Genomic DNA, 15,425 nt, shown 5'->3' on the forward strand with positions numbered 1-15,425 from the left:
CTTCCTATCTCAGTTCAGTATTTAACACAAATTATATATCAATGTCATTTCAGAGATATTACGTAGGTTCCACACTAACGGAATAACACGTAATTGTCGTTTAACATCACTTTTATTAATAATCCTTTTTCTTATGACGTAAATGTTAATGAATGATCACTATCTAGGAGGAATGAGGGATTGATCCTAATCATGAGATAATAGCTTTTAATGAGCCCGCAATCGTTAATTAAATAAAAATTCACGTTCAAGGATGATATTGCGAACAACTTTCGTTACGTCGGTTTTCACGTATCTGTCGAAACTAATCCTCTCGCCCACAATTCAAATTAACACTGACGTTAACCGCTTTTGTCGAAACATCGAATCGTAACTATTATGTGAAAGTTTATTCTAGTTCCCGAATTAATTCCTTTCAGATACGCGCACGACCGAACAGCAGACCGGAACACAAACGACTTGTTTTAACAACCGAACAACGCAACGACGTTACATTACGACAATGTCCACCCAATGAACATCTCTTTGACTTTATCTCTTCTCCTCTGCTTAATTAAATTATTCCTAAGGTACACAAGGTAGGTGTGAAGCTGCCGCTCGTTGCCGTTCGACATTCGTTCGGCGGGCTCCAGGCAAAGAATCTCGCCAAAGTTTCAGTAGGCGAGTTCCGGGAGAGGAAAGAATTGCTGTAGTGGTCTGAATGAAGCTCTTTCTTGATGTGCGTCTTGGTCGTTGAGGCTCGTGTACAAACAAGCAGTGTCTGGAATCAGTTTCCTCTTCTCCATTTCTGAAGTTGCTTTCCTGAGAATACCTGGATGCGCCGTACCTTTAATTTGGTATAGTTTATTCGTAGGCAGCCTGTAACAATGTATTCAGTCTCACTCATAGTTGTACCAACCTTTTTGACGTATACGGAATTTTGCCAAACTGGTGCAGAATATTCTGTTTTAAGGGAACCTAGTGACAGGGTACAAGTTCGAAGCGGTTTGGAACATTATTCTCAATGAACAAAATGAGATTTCAGACGACCCTGCGCACCCTGAAAAACGATAGGATGAACGCCAGCGGCGGGTCCTTCCACCACCCGGACGATAAAACGACAACTGCTTTTTTCAAAGCCGGCCATTAGAACAAAACGAGATAATATCGAAACTAATTCATCTGATAAAGAAGTGTTAGTACCTAACATCCGTAAACAAATAAATAAAGTCAGACCCATAGGGGTCCAAACGATAAATACACGAAACATAAACTGAATTAATCCCATCATTGAAAGACCAATGTTTGGAAAGCCTGGTCTAAACGTCATTTCAGTAAATATAACATCGGATAATGATACAGAGATGCTGGCTGTTGATGTCCAGTCAGAGTCACATCCGCGTACACGGTGTCACAAACCTTTTGGGTCAAATTTAAACAGGTGATAGAGGGTCTACAACCGATATATCGTGAAAGGGAACCAATGGTCGGAAATGCATGTTTGTTGTGTAATGGACGTACACAGCGTACACCACATAAAACCATTGTAGCTCATAGTAATTGTTCAAAGCGACGACCGCCTGTAGCAGTGCATGTATTGCAACGATGCATGAAGTTCTGCCACACTCTCTCAAAGATCCTGAGTGTCTGTTGCACACTGGAATAGGTGGCGGGTGATAAGCAGCGTACACCTCCGATCACGAAACACACATACTGTACACAACACAGCTCATAGCACGTTTGTCATGTGATGACTGCAGCCGTCACACCAGCGCATTAACCTGTGCCACATGCACACCACTATCCCTGTTGCCAGTTGTCCATCGCATCAGACAGCTTGTGGAGTGTCCGTGGTGAGGTGTGTTACTGTGTACAGTGCATGACGCGGAGTCAAAGATGGAACATCACTTGTCATGAGACTTGCCAGACATGCATTTAACGTGCGCTCCGGCAGGATGTAGTGCCCGTAAATCAGGAAGAATGTACAGAGAACATTTTCCCAACGGGCGTCATCGTAAATGGAAGATGTTTATCTCCGTGGATAGCAACTTAAGGGAGACGGCGTCGTTCACGCTACAGAAAGGGAGTCAAGGCTCTCGCCAAAGACATGTACGACTTTGAAGAGATTGTATCGGATCGTATGGCCGACCATCCAGCAGTAACCACCCATCAACTGGCCCATGAAACGCACACTTTGAAGGACACAGCGTGGAGAGTACTGGTGGAACATCATTACCCCTATCATAAAGAACATGTGGAAGCACTGGGACCAACGGGTTTTAAGCCCCACATTCACTTCTGCCAGTGGACTATCCACAGCAGTGCTGTCGTGCTGAACTTCGTACAGTTTGTATTGCTCACAAATGAGGCTTCACTCAACCATGATTGTGTCGTTAACACCCGCATCAGCTGTGTCTGGAATGAGGACATCACCCACATCGGTGGCCGCCACCAATGATTCTCTGTCAATGTATCGGTAGACATTGTCCAAGATCACCTATCAGGACCTTATTTGCTACCTCTCCGTTTGATCAGTCCACATTACATCTGTTCCTGGGAGACGTGGTGCCTCAGTTTTTGGAGACTGTACCCCTTACTAGCCATGAAAGGATGTGGTTTCAACATGGCAGTGCACCAGCCCACTTTTGTGTTAATGTCCTAGAGCACCTGGTCAACACTTACCCTCATTGTTGGGTTGGATGGAGGCATTCTGTCCCATGGCCAACACTATCGCCTGATCTTATACCTCTGGACGTTATGCTCTAGGGTTACACCAAGACCTTGGTGAATGGAACCCCTGGAGAAACGGATGAAGACGTGCCTGCTAGGTTGCAAGCTGCCTGCCTCCAGGTACAACAGACGCCAGGGATCTTTGAGAGAGTGCGGCAGAATTTCATGCGCCGTTGCCATGCATACACTGAGATTGGTGGTCGTCACTTTAGTTGTAATAGTAGTAGTAGCTTTATTCATCCGTAGATCTCTTTTTACAAGGATATAGGGCATGTCAAAGTATTTACAAATTTAAATCAATTTAAAATGAGCTAATTCGTATACACATACATTTACAGACATCTAGTTAGAGACAATCATTAGATTTACTCCTGGTATACAATACTTTTTTTACAAATAACTTATTAAATAATGTAATGCCACATTGTTCACTCATATCTCACTATCAAGTCACTGCACACATTATACACACATTGTTTCATAACACTTCACTCACTACACACACACACACACACACACACACACACACACACACACACACACACTGGTGATCCCTGGGCCATTTTCTGTAGCGCAACTTCCCGTTTGCTATCCTGAAAAACGGAGTCGGCATCCCTCCATAAAAAGTGAGACGTTGAGCTCGGAAAGAGAAAGAGGTGTTAGTACTGTGCTATGCATAGCTTGGGAGTAAGTATTTCTAGAAAGGAAAAAAGCAGGAAAAAACATAAAGTGAAGGTGTCATGTGGAATTTTGGATATTTTATAATCATTATTATTATTATTATTATTTATTTGTATAACATTCTCTATCAAAACCCTACTCTGTTTTAGCTAAGTAATCCTTCAATGTATAAAATGTATTGCATAACAGGTACTTTTTAGCTGCCTTTTTAAAGTAGTGTATTTTGGCAATTTCTTTAATCTCTTTTGGTAATTTATTGTACAGTTTTATTCCTTGGTAGAACTCTTGTTGCATGGTCATGGACAGAGCTGTTTGTGCAGTAATTACCAATGCTATTTTTGATGCGTACAACTGACTGGTAAATGTATCACATGGAGCAATTAAAATCCCCAGTGTTCTGAACAGATTTTTGCAATGAACTCGACTAGTATTTTGGGTTATTATTATTATAGCTCTTTTCTGGAGTTTGAAAACTGTGTTCATATTTTGTGCATTTGTTCCCCAGAAAAGAACTCCAAAACTAAGAATTGAGTGTACATATGAATAAAATGTAACTAAAAGACACTGCATGTTACACACTGATGACAGGATTCTAAGAGCATAACATGTTGATGACATTCTGTTTGCAAGTACCTTTGTATGTTCACACCGCTTCCACTGGGAATCAATATTCATTCCTAGAAACGTTGCATTTGTTACACAGTCTGTAGATGTACCATCTACTTTTAATTTAATATTGTCATTTTTCCTCTTCAAACTGAAATTCATGGCATTAGTTTTTTTATGTTCAATGTCATTTTATTACTAATTGACCAATCATAAAGTTCCTTGAGAGTTTCATTTGCTTTCTCGGCAAAGAGTTCTCTTGTTTTCTCAGTGATTGCTGTCATCAGCGAAGAGGATTTTTTTCACCATGAGTAATACTACTGGGAAAGTCATTGATGTATATCAGGAACAATATTGGTCCTAATACGCTACCTTGCGGAACCCCTATAGTAATGTATTTTGGTTCTGATAAGTGTTTTACTAAATGTTTAGTATCTGTACTCTTTGTACCCTATCTGTTTGGTATCATCGAAACCAGTCATTAGCTACCCCTCTTATTCCTAATGCTTGTAATTTATTTAATAGAATCTTGTGGTCGACTGTATCAAACGCCTTTGAAAGATCCAAAACTATGCCTATGACACATTCATCTTTATCAAGAGCATCAAGTACAAGATCGAACAGTTGCAATGAGCTACGTTGTTGTTATGTGGTGTACGCTATATATGTCCATAACACAATAAATATTGTAAGAGATCCATGATTAAGGAATTTGTTGCGAGCGCAGTCGAGCAGATGTAATTTCGACGGATTGCTCACGCGCTGCCTGCGATATGTAAGCTATAAGAGAATCGCAGACCAGAGAGCAGTGTCGGCTGCAGTAGGAACTGTGTGGCAGTAGGAGTAAGTAGTAGCTAGCAGTCGTGTGTGTGGAGTTGGTTGGGCCGGTCGTGGGGAGCAATGGCGGTGCCTGAGCGATGTAGTATAAGGTAAAAGCAGCCTCGCGCATATGTAGTATTGTTATAACAAGTTCCATGTAAATGTTTTTTAAAAACAATCTCTTAATAATAATCTTTCTCATAAAAAGTAACTTTTGACAATCATTCATTTGAATTTAAAGAATTTACTGATTTCTCCAATCCTTGGTCATCCCGATTATTAAAAAGAATGATCAGTTGTTTCTTTTTATACATGACAAATCTATCGGCCAGCATTGCACTCGGCTGTGCCAGAAAAATTTCCTATAGGAGCAGATATATATGCGTTATCCGGCGACTTAATTGAGGTAAGAATTTTCAATTTATTCAGAATGATCTTTCAGGGCCATGACGCAGCACTGCTGACGTCCAAATTTACCAGTTTAGATTCACAGTCAATTATTGAAAGGTTATAAGTGAGCCATAGTTTTGTTATTGAGAGATTGGTCACATTTTATTATTAATAGGTTACGCAATTTATTTATTTATTTATTTTTACTTTTTATGAGAAAGATTATTATCAAGAGATTTTTTTTAAAAACATTTACATGGGACTTGTTATAACAATACTACACATGCGCGAGGCTGCTTTTAACTTATACTACATCGCTCAGGCTCCACCATCGCTCCCCACGACCGGCCCAGCCAACTCCACACACACAACTGATCGCTAGCAACTACTTACTGCTACACTGTTCTTACTGCATACAACACTGCTCTCTGGTCTGAGAATCTCTTATAGCTTACATATCGCTGGCAGCGTGTGAGCAATCTATAGAGTAAATATCTCTGGAGTGGGCATTGCGTTCTGCGCATGTTCTCAACATTAAACCAGGATTGTCACGAGATTTCGGGACTTCGCTGTGCGTGTGTGCTTTCTGCAGCTTTTGAAGTTTATAATACCAAGAGTTTTTGTTGTGTTTCACCGTTTGTTGATAGTGTAATAGCGATGGTAAATTACTGTTGTTGCTACGGATGCAAAGAAAAATATGTGAAAGGAGGGATAGTAACTTTTCATGGGTACACTCCATATAGCTCTAATTATAGTTTTCATTTCAGTAAGAGACACTGTATACGTTTAAAAATTTCGAGACGCATTATAATTAAGACTTGATTCTGTAGACCCATTTTTCTACGATTTTATGACTGTATAATAGATATTACGGCTCATACAAAAGCTTACAAACAATCCCTTCCTCTCGTAAATTGGCTACTGGAACAGGAAAGGGAAAGGTTAGTTGTTTCAGTAAATACTATCCTCCATGCATTTATCAGTAACTTGTCAATTATGTATATAGATTACTCAGTCTAGTATTTATTTAATAAACTGGGAGGAAATACGTAAAATGCGTTAAATAAATACCTCAAAGAGCCACCAGTAAGAAAAATTGTGCTTTAGGTCGCCAAAACGAGAAAATAAATACGCAGAAATACAAGAAAAAAGGGCGAATTAGTAGGGATATAATCGCTAATGTGTGGCAAATTCGGTGATTTTCGGACACTGGCAAAAGCACTAACGTACTGTCAAGTCGTTTTGCAGGACTATCACTGCAAAAATGTACTTCAGGCTGTGTAATACTATAAAGTGCGGTATCATACCGAAAACTACCAAAAATCGAGCGCATCTGAACTATGACACCTATCGCAAAGAAGCTGAATGTAATATCACTTGCCCTTAAAAGTTACGTAGCTGGTTTATTCCCGGTATCAAATGGATACTGTTAAAATGTCTGCGCAACATATATAAATAATCCACGACACGTACGAAAAGAATCCGTCTGTACTAGGGATGTAGTGACATTCTAAATATACAGGGCGCTATACGGACAAACACACGACCTCCCGAGATTACGTGACCAGGCCGGCAATGTATGTTGAAAACACAAAATCTGTTCTGCGCATGTGAATGCTCACTCCAGAGATATTTACTCTATGGAGCAATCCATCGAAATTACGTCTGCTCGAGTGCGCTAACAACAAATTCCGTAATCATGGATCTCTTACAATATGCCTTTCCGAACATTTGTTCTCTATCTCAATGTAATCAGCTGTGGAATCACTGTTTGATCCAAAAGGTTTGAGACACCGTGTATAAACAACCTAACACTAACTTCAGCCTCAAGGAACAGGCTAACTTTTACTCTGACTCAGCAAAGCTGGTAACAGGTGGCTTTAACTTCCACAATACGTGGGACTGTATTAACCACTTGAGCAAGCAATGTACGCCTTGAAAGCGTGTCCTCGAGGGACGCTGACCCCCGTGCGTATCCACAGTGCGTGCGGCGGCTGCCCCAGCAACCAGACGGCTTGCTTCGCACCGCAGTGCGTCGCTGCAGATGGCGTCGAGCGGGGCTTCATTGCCGTCAACCGACGCCTGCCAGGACCTTCCATACAGGTGAGTCTGGGCGTCCTCCTGTTCTCTCCTCTGAAACACCGTAAACTGTTTTCGGTGCGTTTAATTTGGATATACGAGGGTGAGTCAAATGAAAACCTTCCAATCCCAAAGAAAGCAGGAGTTGACAATTGTGAAAATTACCGAACTATCAGTTTAATAAGTCACGGCTGCAAAATGCTAACGCGAATTCTTTACAGACGAATGGAAAACTGGTAGAAGCCGACCTCGGGGAAGATCAGTTTGGATTCCGTAGAAATACGGGAACACGTGAGGCAATACTGACCTTACGACTTATCTTAGAAGAAAGATTAAGGAAAGATAAACCTACGTTTCTAGCATTTGTAGACTTAGAGAAAGCTTTTGACAATGCTCACTGGAATACTCTCTTTCAAATTTTAAAGGTGGCAGGGGTAAAATACAGGGAGCGAAAGGCTATTTACAATTTGTACAGAAACCAGATGGCAGTTATAAGAGTCGAGGGACACGAAAGGGAAGCAGTGGTTGGGAAGGGAGTGAGACAGGGTTGCAGCCTCTCCCCGATGTTATTCAATCTGTGTATTGAGCAAGCAGTGAAGGAAACAAAAGAAAAATTCGGTGTAGGTATTACAATCCATGGAGAAGAAATAAAAACTTTGAGGTTCGCCGATGACATTGTAATTCTGTCAGAGACAGCAAAGGACTTGGAAGAGCAGTTGAACGGAATGGACAGTGTCTTCAAAGGAGGATATAAGATGAACATCAACAAAAGCAAAACGAGGATAATGGAATGTAGTCGAGTTAAGTCGGGTGATGCTGAGGGAATTAGATTATAAAATGAGACACTTAAAGTGGTAAAGGAGTTTTGCTATTTGGGGAGCAAAATAACTGATGATGGTCGAAGTAGAGAAGGTATAAAATGCAGACTGGCAATGGCAAGGAAAGCGTTTCTGAAGAAGAGAAATTTGTTAACATCGAGTGTAGATTTAAATGTCAGGAAGTCGTTTCTGAAAGTATTTGTATGGAGTGTAGCCATGTATGGAAGTGAAACGTGGACGATAAATAGTTTGGACAAGAAGAGAATAGAAGCTTTCGAAATGTGGTGCTACAGAAGAATGCTGAAGATTAGATGGGTGGATCACATAACTAATGAGGAGGTACTGAATAGGATTGGGGAGAAGAGAAGTTTTTGGCACAACTTGACTAGAAGAAGGGATCGGTTGGTAGGACATGTTCTGAGGCATCAAGGGACCACCAATTTAGTATTGGAGGGCAGCGTGGAGGGTAAAAATCTTAGAGGGAGACCAAGAGATGAATACACTAAGCAGATTCAGAAGGATGTAGGTTGCAGTAGGTACTGGGAGATGAAGAAGCTTGCACAGGATAGAGTAGCGTGGAGAGCTGCATCAAACCAGTCTCAGGACTGAAGACCACAACAACAACAACATTATTTATTGTGCAGAAGTGGTACAAAACTGTACCACTTCTCAACATAATCTCCCCCACGCTCAATGGAAGTCTTCCAGCGCTTACAAAGTGCATAAATTCCTTTACAAAAAATTCTTTTGGTAGTCCGCGCTACCACTCATGCACCGCGTGCGGTATCTCTTCATCAGAACGGAACTTCTATCCTCCCATTGCGTCTTTGAGTGGTCCAGACATATGGAAATCACTTGGGTCAAGGTCTGGTGAGTATGGTGGATGAGGAAGACACTCAAAATGCAGGTCTGTGATTGTTGCAACTGTTGTACGGGCAGTGTGGGGCCTTGCATTGTCATGTTGCAAAAGGACACCTGCTGACAGCATTCCACGTCGCTTTGATTTGATTGCAGGCCGCTGATGATTTGTTTAGGAGATCTGTGTATGATTCACTGGTGACAGTGGTCCCTCTAGGCACGTAATGCTCCAAAATGACGCCTTTTTCGTCCCAAAAGAGAGTCAGAATAACCTTCCCTGCTGATGGTTCTGTTCGAAACTTCTTTGGTTTTGGTGATGAGGAATGCCGCCATTCCTTGTTCGCTTTCTTCGTTTCCGGTTGGTGTAAGTGAACCCAGTAACGATTCTTGTAAGGAAGCCATCACCTTCTCGTTCAAAGCGCCGAAGAAGTTCTTCACAAGGATCAACACGTCGTTCTCCAATTTCAGGAGTCAGCTGCCGTGGCACCCATCTTGCAGACACTTTGTGAAACTGGAGCACATAATGCACAATGTGGTGTGCTGACCATGACTAATCTGTAAACATACTGCAATGTCATTCAGTGTCACTCGGTGCTTTTCGTTCACTATGGCTTCAACTGCTGCAATGTTCTGTGGAGTCACAACTCGTTGTGCCTGACCTGGACGAGGAGCATCTTCCACTGTAGTCACACCATTTGCGAACTTCCTACTCCATTCGTACACTTGCTGCTGTGACAAACATGCATCACCGTACTGAACCTTCATTCGTCGATGAATTTCAATAGGTTTCACACCTTCACTACGCAAAAACCGAATAACAGAATGCTGTTCTTCCCTGGTGGAAGTCGCAAGTGGGGAGGCCATCTTTATACTGATACTGCGACGGTATGTGTGCATCTGCACTATACTGCCACCTACACGCAATTCTGCACGCTGTTTCTAGCATGCTTACCAACTTAAGGATAACAACGCGAAATTTCGATTTTTTATTACAAATTTAGGGTTTTCATTTGACTCACCGTCGTATGTTGGGTCCTTTGTCACTGTACACTGACAAAGGAAGCATACACCAACAGGTGTCGGGCGTGGTGGTCTAGACGTAAGGGGTAAAGGGCGTGTCTGGAAACTGGAAGGTAGCGGGCTCGAATACCAGTCGGAACACGGAATATTCCAGTCAGCCTTTAAAGGTAGCCTTCACCTCTCAATGACGTGAACATGTTGCGTTAAAGTGTAGGTCTTCTCTCCTCGGTGGGATTGCTTCGGTAGGTCAGGGGCACGCAGGACTGGCTCCAGGCTCTTGAGCCACATGGAAGGGTTATTATATTCAGAAGGGAATGGAATTTACTTGTATGTAGCACGATTGTAGTGTACACTTAGCTGTTACAAGCACTTCTTTAGTACGATGTGCTTCTCAAGCGTTTCCGAGAAATCAGCGGTCAAATTGTGAGTCTCGTGAATACGACACCAGAGTGCTAACCGTCGAGCAGTGAAGTTAGTGCAACTGGTGCTAACAGTATTGCGTTCGAACCTCGTTATTTTACTTTCTCATCTTTCAACAAACATTCGTATTGTTACAAGGAATCCTGTGTTTACGGAAACAGTGAGAAACAAGGTAACAGATTGGTGGAGAGGTATAATTGAGGTATAATAAGGAATCGTGATGGACTGGTTTACTTATCTGTACATTCATGCCCGTGAAGTCATTGGCTTATAAATCTTAGACGTCATTAGTAGGCAGACAGCATTTGATGTGTTATCCGTCATGAAAGCATGGGAAACGAAGTATACACTTGCACCACGCACATTTTATCAATGTCACATCACATCCGTAATTTAGTAACGATAGCAGAAAACTCAGTTCAGTAACAATTAAAATGAATGGCAGTGCAGAAGTAGGTTTCCACAAAAACCATCTGTCTTTCAGCATAGATACGAATACCAAAGCTTTGAACTGACGCAGTAATAGGGCGGAATAGTAATATAGTTTTCATAAGACGATATTTCTCTCTTCCATCTATATTGTGGAGGCATTGTGAGTTCGCTGCAGCTAATTTTTGATCGATAGTGTCAACAACACTGCTTGATGGCTGGCCTTATCATAAGGTGTTCAACAGGCTTGTGTAACTTTTAACCTCGATTTCTGGAAACTGCTTAAGCCTTCGTCTTCTTTTCATCTCCCCCTTCCCCTGTTCCCTGCCCCCAGCTTCCACCATTGACTGCTGATCGTCATCATTAACCAATGACCATCTGTGGTTGCTGATCCTCATTATTGTCCACTGACCACCATCATTGACCAATGATCATCATCGCTGACCACTGACTGTCACTGACGAGTATAGTGACCATCATTGACCACTGGTCATCGTCATTGACCACTGACCATCATTGACCCATTTACGAATCATCATTGGCCACAGAGCTATGGGTTATAGGAAATGGCTTGAGAATCATGGTTACAAGTTACAGAAGTTATTATTTAAGCAGTGGCACTAAGCAAGCTGCATGTATCTTAATTAATAATCCAGACAATTTAGTTGTGGAAATATTTAATTTGAAGTCTTATTATGCTTGCAAAGTGTGATAAATCTTACACATTTCGAAAAATAATGCAATTTTACTTTGCTTGAATTTTCACAGAGATCTGTAATTATACTTGCATGTTTACTATAAAAATTCAATCTGTGTATGTATGTGTGCGTGCTTTCATATTGTGTTTTTTTATTAGACGATGGTATTATTTAATAGTTGAATAAAAGAAATACGGTCTATAAACTTTTAGAGGTTTAGAAAGCCTTGTCACCGTAGTTCTGATTCGTAAATGTTTCAAACTTAATCGAAAGTTGTTACTGTACACAACGTGTAACTGATTACAAGCTTAAAGCAAGGGTTGACTTTATTTCGCGTTTATGAAGTTTTGTGGAATAGCATTTAAACTAAAAGTCATCTTTGATAACTGCATAGTACTAATGCGTTAGTTACACTGCAGGTTTCTGGATCATTTGGAATAAAAACAATAACTATTAATCAGTACTGACGATTATATTTTTATAATGTATAATAATTTAGATGTAGAAATATTTAATTTGAAGGTTTATTGTGGCGTACATCAAGGGCAGGCCTAATTAATTACATTCTTACAATGAAACAGGGTATCTGTTTCTTTGTGTGCTTACCTGCTCATCGTAAATTTTAGCTATCACATAATTCTTGCAGTTAAAAGTCTAGTCAGGCTAGTTTCACGAGTCGATTCCTTATGTCTACCTCCAAACGTCAACCGTTATTTTGTCTTGTTATTTAGAACTATTTAAGTATGAAAACGGCACTGGGGGAGTACTTACTTTAGAGTTGACAACCATGTTTTAGCTGCTAATTTGACGAATATGTGTGTATGTGAAGAATTGCATTGCGATACTCGACATAATCAATACACTTTTTTGCATTCCTGACACATTTTTGTAGATATTTCCGACTTGTAAAGAACACTTGGCAAAGATCGTAGCAGAGGAAAATAATTAATGTGTGGCTTCTTAAGCCAAGTGTGGTACTGAGATAGAACACTGTACATCGCCATCTATTGCTGATGGCAACAGGTGACTTAAAGCAGCAGTTGACTTTATTTCACGTGTTTGAGGTTTTGTGGAATAGCATTTAAACTAAAAGTCATATTTGTCAACAGAATGTTAGTAATTCGTTAATTACTCTGCATAAGCAAACATTGGCTCTTAACTGCTTATCGAGAATGTGTCTTACAATCATTGTCATATTACACTGTACAAGCAAACATTGGCTTTTAACTAGTTACGGGGAGTATGTTATTTACTCGTAGTAATATCCCACAGCGGAAGATATATAGGGTGTCTCTCCTAAGAGCAGTCAGACGCATTTTATCTGGTGTTTTGGCGGATGTCTGAAATTTCGTGCCGGCCGCTGTGGCCGAGCGGTTTTAGGCGCTTCAGTCTGGAACAACGCGGCTGCTACCGTCGCAGGTTCGAATCCTGCCTCGGGCATGGATGTGTGTGATGTCCTTAGGTTAGTTAGGTGTAAGTAGTTCTAAGTCTAGGGGACTGATGACCCGATGACCTCGGATGTTAAGTCCCATAGTGGTTAGAGGCATTTGAACCATTTGAAATTTCGTTTTTGCAATTTGTAACTCGAGTCTGCCCAAACGAATAAGTACAGTTCATCAAATGTCGTGCGGCGCGCTGTGTCAATGGAAAGCGTAATGGGAAACAAATGAAGCTTACCGATGACACTGGACGTCTCATGAGATACGCGATGAGTAGTATTCATTTGGCCTGACTCCAGCTACACATTGTAAAAATGAAATTTCAGACATCTGGCGAAAAACTAGAGAAACTGCTTCTGAGGACTGTTAGGAGAGGAACCTTGTGTAGCTTTCAGTGAAATTTTGACAAGTTGTCATTATTTCACGCAGTACAGATAATTCTCTAAGTATGTGACATCTTTATTGATAAATAATTCAGGTAGTTCGGGTATTTTTGAGCACAGCCTGATAGGCCGCATTGTAACTGGCTTTTCCATTTTAATGGTAAATAAAATACTAAGCTCTGATTGAAGGAGAGGAGAGAGACGTGTGTGACGTATTTTTCGATAAATAATTCAGATCATATGAATAATTCTAAGCACTCTACGGATAATGCACCACAGTAGTTGGCTCTTCCATTTTAATGGTGAGTAGAACACTAGGCTGTGATTGAATGACAGCAGAGCGGGTGTTTGATGTATTTTTTGATAAATAACACAGATCGTTCAGATACTTTTGAGCACCGACCTGATGCGGTTCCATCGTAACCGGGTCTTCCGTTTTAATGATGGTCAAAGTACTAGGCTCTCATTGGAGCAGAGGAGAGAGGGGTGGTACACGGTGCTGGTTGTGTCGTGTGTGTGTGTGTGTGTATGTTCGAGGTAAATATCTTTGCCATTTTTCATGAACATGTCATTTTTATGCATCATTATGACACGCCGCTGTAGTTGGTTGGGGAGGAGAGGGGGGATGGAAGAAGGGAGCATGGTTTTTTCATCGTCACGCTAGCACAACTGAACTGTTTCTACCATCTTCGATTTTTCATTGGTTGTTTTATTTTGTTGGTGGGGCGAGGAGTGGGAGGGGAGCGACCGAGAGGAGAGAGGGGGAGAGGATGGGAGAGGGGACGTGGAGGAGTGGAGGGGAAGGGAGGGTGTGGGAGGAGAAGGACTTCATGATGTCCTAGATAAGTGGGTGTAGCTCATGGAGAGGTCAGTGACCTGGATCGTCTGATGTACTAGGGTCACTCCAAAAGAAAATACAGTTTTAATTCTGCATGTGTGAAAGTTTTACAGTGTGTAGATACATCCTTCCCGCTTGTTTTCAAACTTAGTTCAACCTGTTCCCGTGAGTGGCGCCGTCACAGCATGTCTTCAAGATGGCTGCTACACTTGACGTTCGTCAGAAGCAACGTGCTGTCATAGAATTCCTGTGCTGTGAAACGAGACAGTGGGAAATATCCACAAGAGGTTGAAAAAGGTGTATGGAGATGCTGCTGTCGATCGCAGTACAGTTAGTCGGTGGGCAAGCAGGTTACGTGATGAAAGCGGGCACGGCAATATTGAGGATTGTCCGCGCAGCGGCAGGCCTCGTACTGCACACACTCCAGACAATGTGCAGAGAGTCAACGAATCGGTGACTGCTGACAGACGCATCACAGTGAACGAATTGTTACGTTACGTTGGGATAGGGGAAGGAAGTGTCTGCAGAATACTGAAAGTGTTGGCGTTAAAAAAGTTTTGTGCCAGGTGGGTTCCCAGGATGTTGACAGTGGCTCACAAAGAAACAAGAAAAACGGTATGCAGCAAACTTTTGGAACACTACGAGAATGGTGGAGATGAATTTCTTGGAATAATTGTGACGGGTCATGAAACATGGCTCCATCATTTTTCACCAGAGACGAAGAGGCAACCAATGGAGTGGCATCATGCAAATTCTAACCACCCTACCACAACAAAGGTCAAAATTAATTATGATTGCAGTGTTGCTCACGCTACTAAATACTCCATTTTCGGACAACAACAACGTTATATTATGTGGCAGGTGTCATTAGAGCACAGTTAATAAAGTCACTTCATGAAATAATGGATAAACTAGGCACTGATCTTTTCGCGTTTCCCACGTAGGTCTAGTTCTAAAGTCATGGCTCAATCGTCGAAAATCTAGGTAGTGATGATTCCAAGCTCGGATGCAAAGAAGCCTAGGTCTTATTCTGCGATATTCAAAAGTCTTATAGATGTATTTCACAAACCATTCTTGAAGATTAAACCTTTGAAAGTTAGGACAATGGTGATGTAAAAAAGTAATCAGCACTCCGAATTTAAGTTACACTTCTTTTTTATTGCTTTTGTTGCAATATCACGCAAGTTATTCTAAAACATCACTTCAGAATACAAAACATTCTTGAAAACATCTTCCTC

General features: G+C 41.4%; 1 protein-coding gene across 1 annotated transcript in view; it reads left to right on the forward strand.

The window, feature by feature from the left end:
- The first annotated feature begins 7,131 nt into the window (after positions 1-7,131).
- LOC124606610 (L-ascorbate oxidase-like) overlaps positions 7,132-15,425 on the forward strand; it is a 134,920-nt gene continuing 126,626 nt past the window's right edge. The window contains exon 1 of the mRNA XM_047138595.1: positions 7,132-7,308. Coding sequence (XP_046994551.1) covers positions 7,132-7,308 — 177 coding nt within the window. The remainder of the gene's footprint in view (positions 7,309-15,425) is intronic.

The sequence above is a fragment of the Schistocerca americana genome, chromosome 3, assembly GCF_021461395.2.
Source record: "Schistocerca americana isolate TAMUIC-IGC-003095 chromosome 3, iqSchAmer2.1, whole genome shotgun sequence".
Classification (NCBI taxonomy): Eukaryota; Metazoa; Arthropoda; class Insecta; order Orthoptera; family Acrididae; genus Schistocerca; species Schistocerca americana.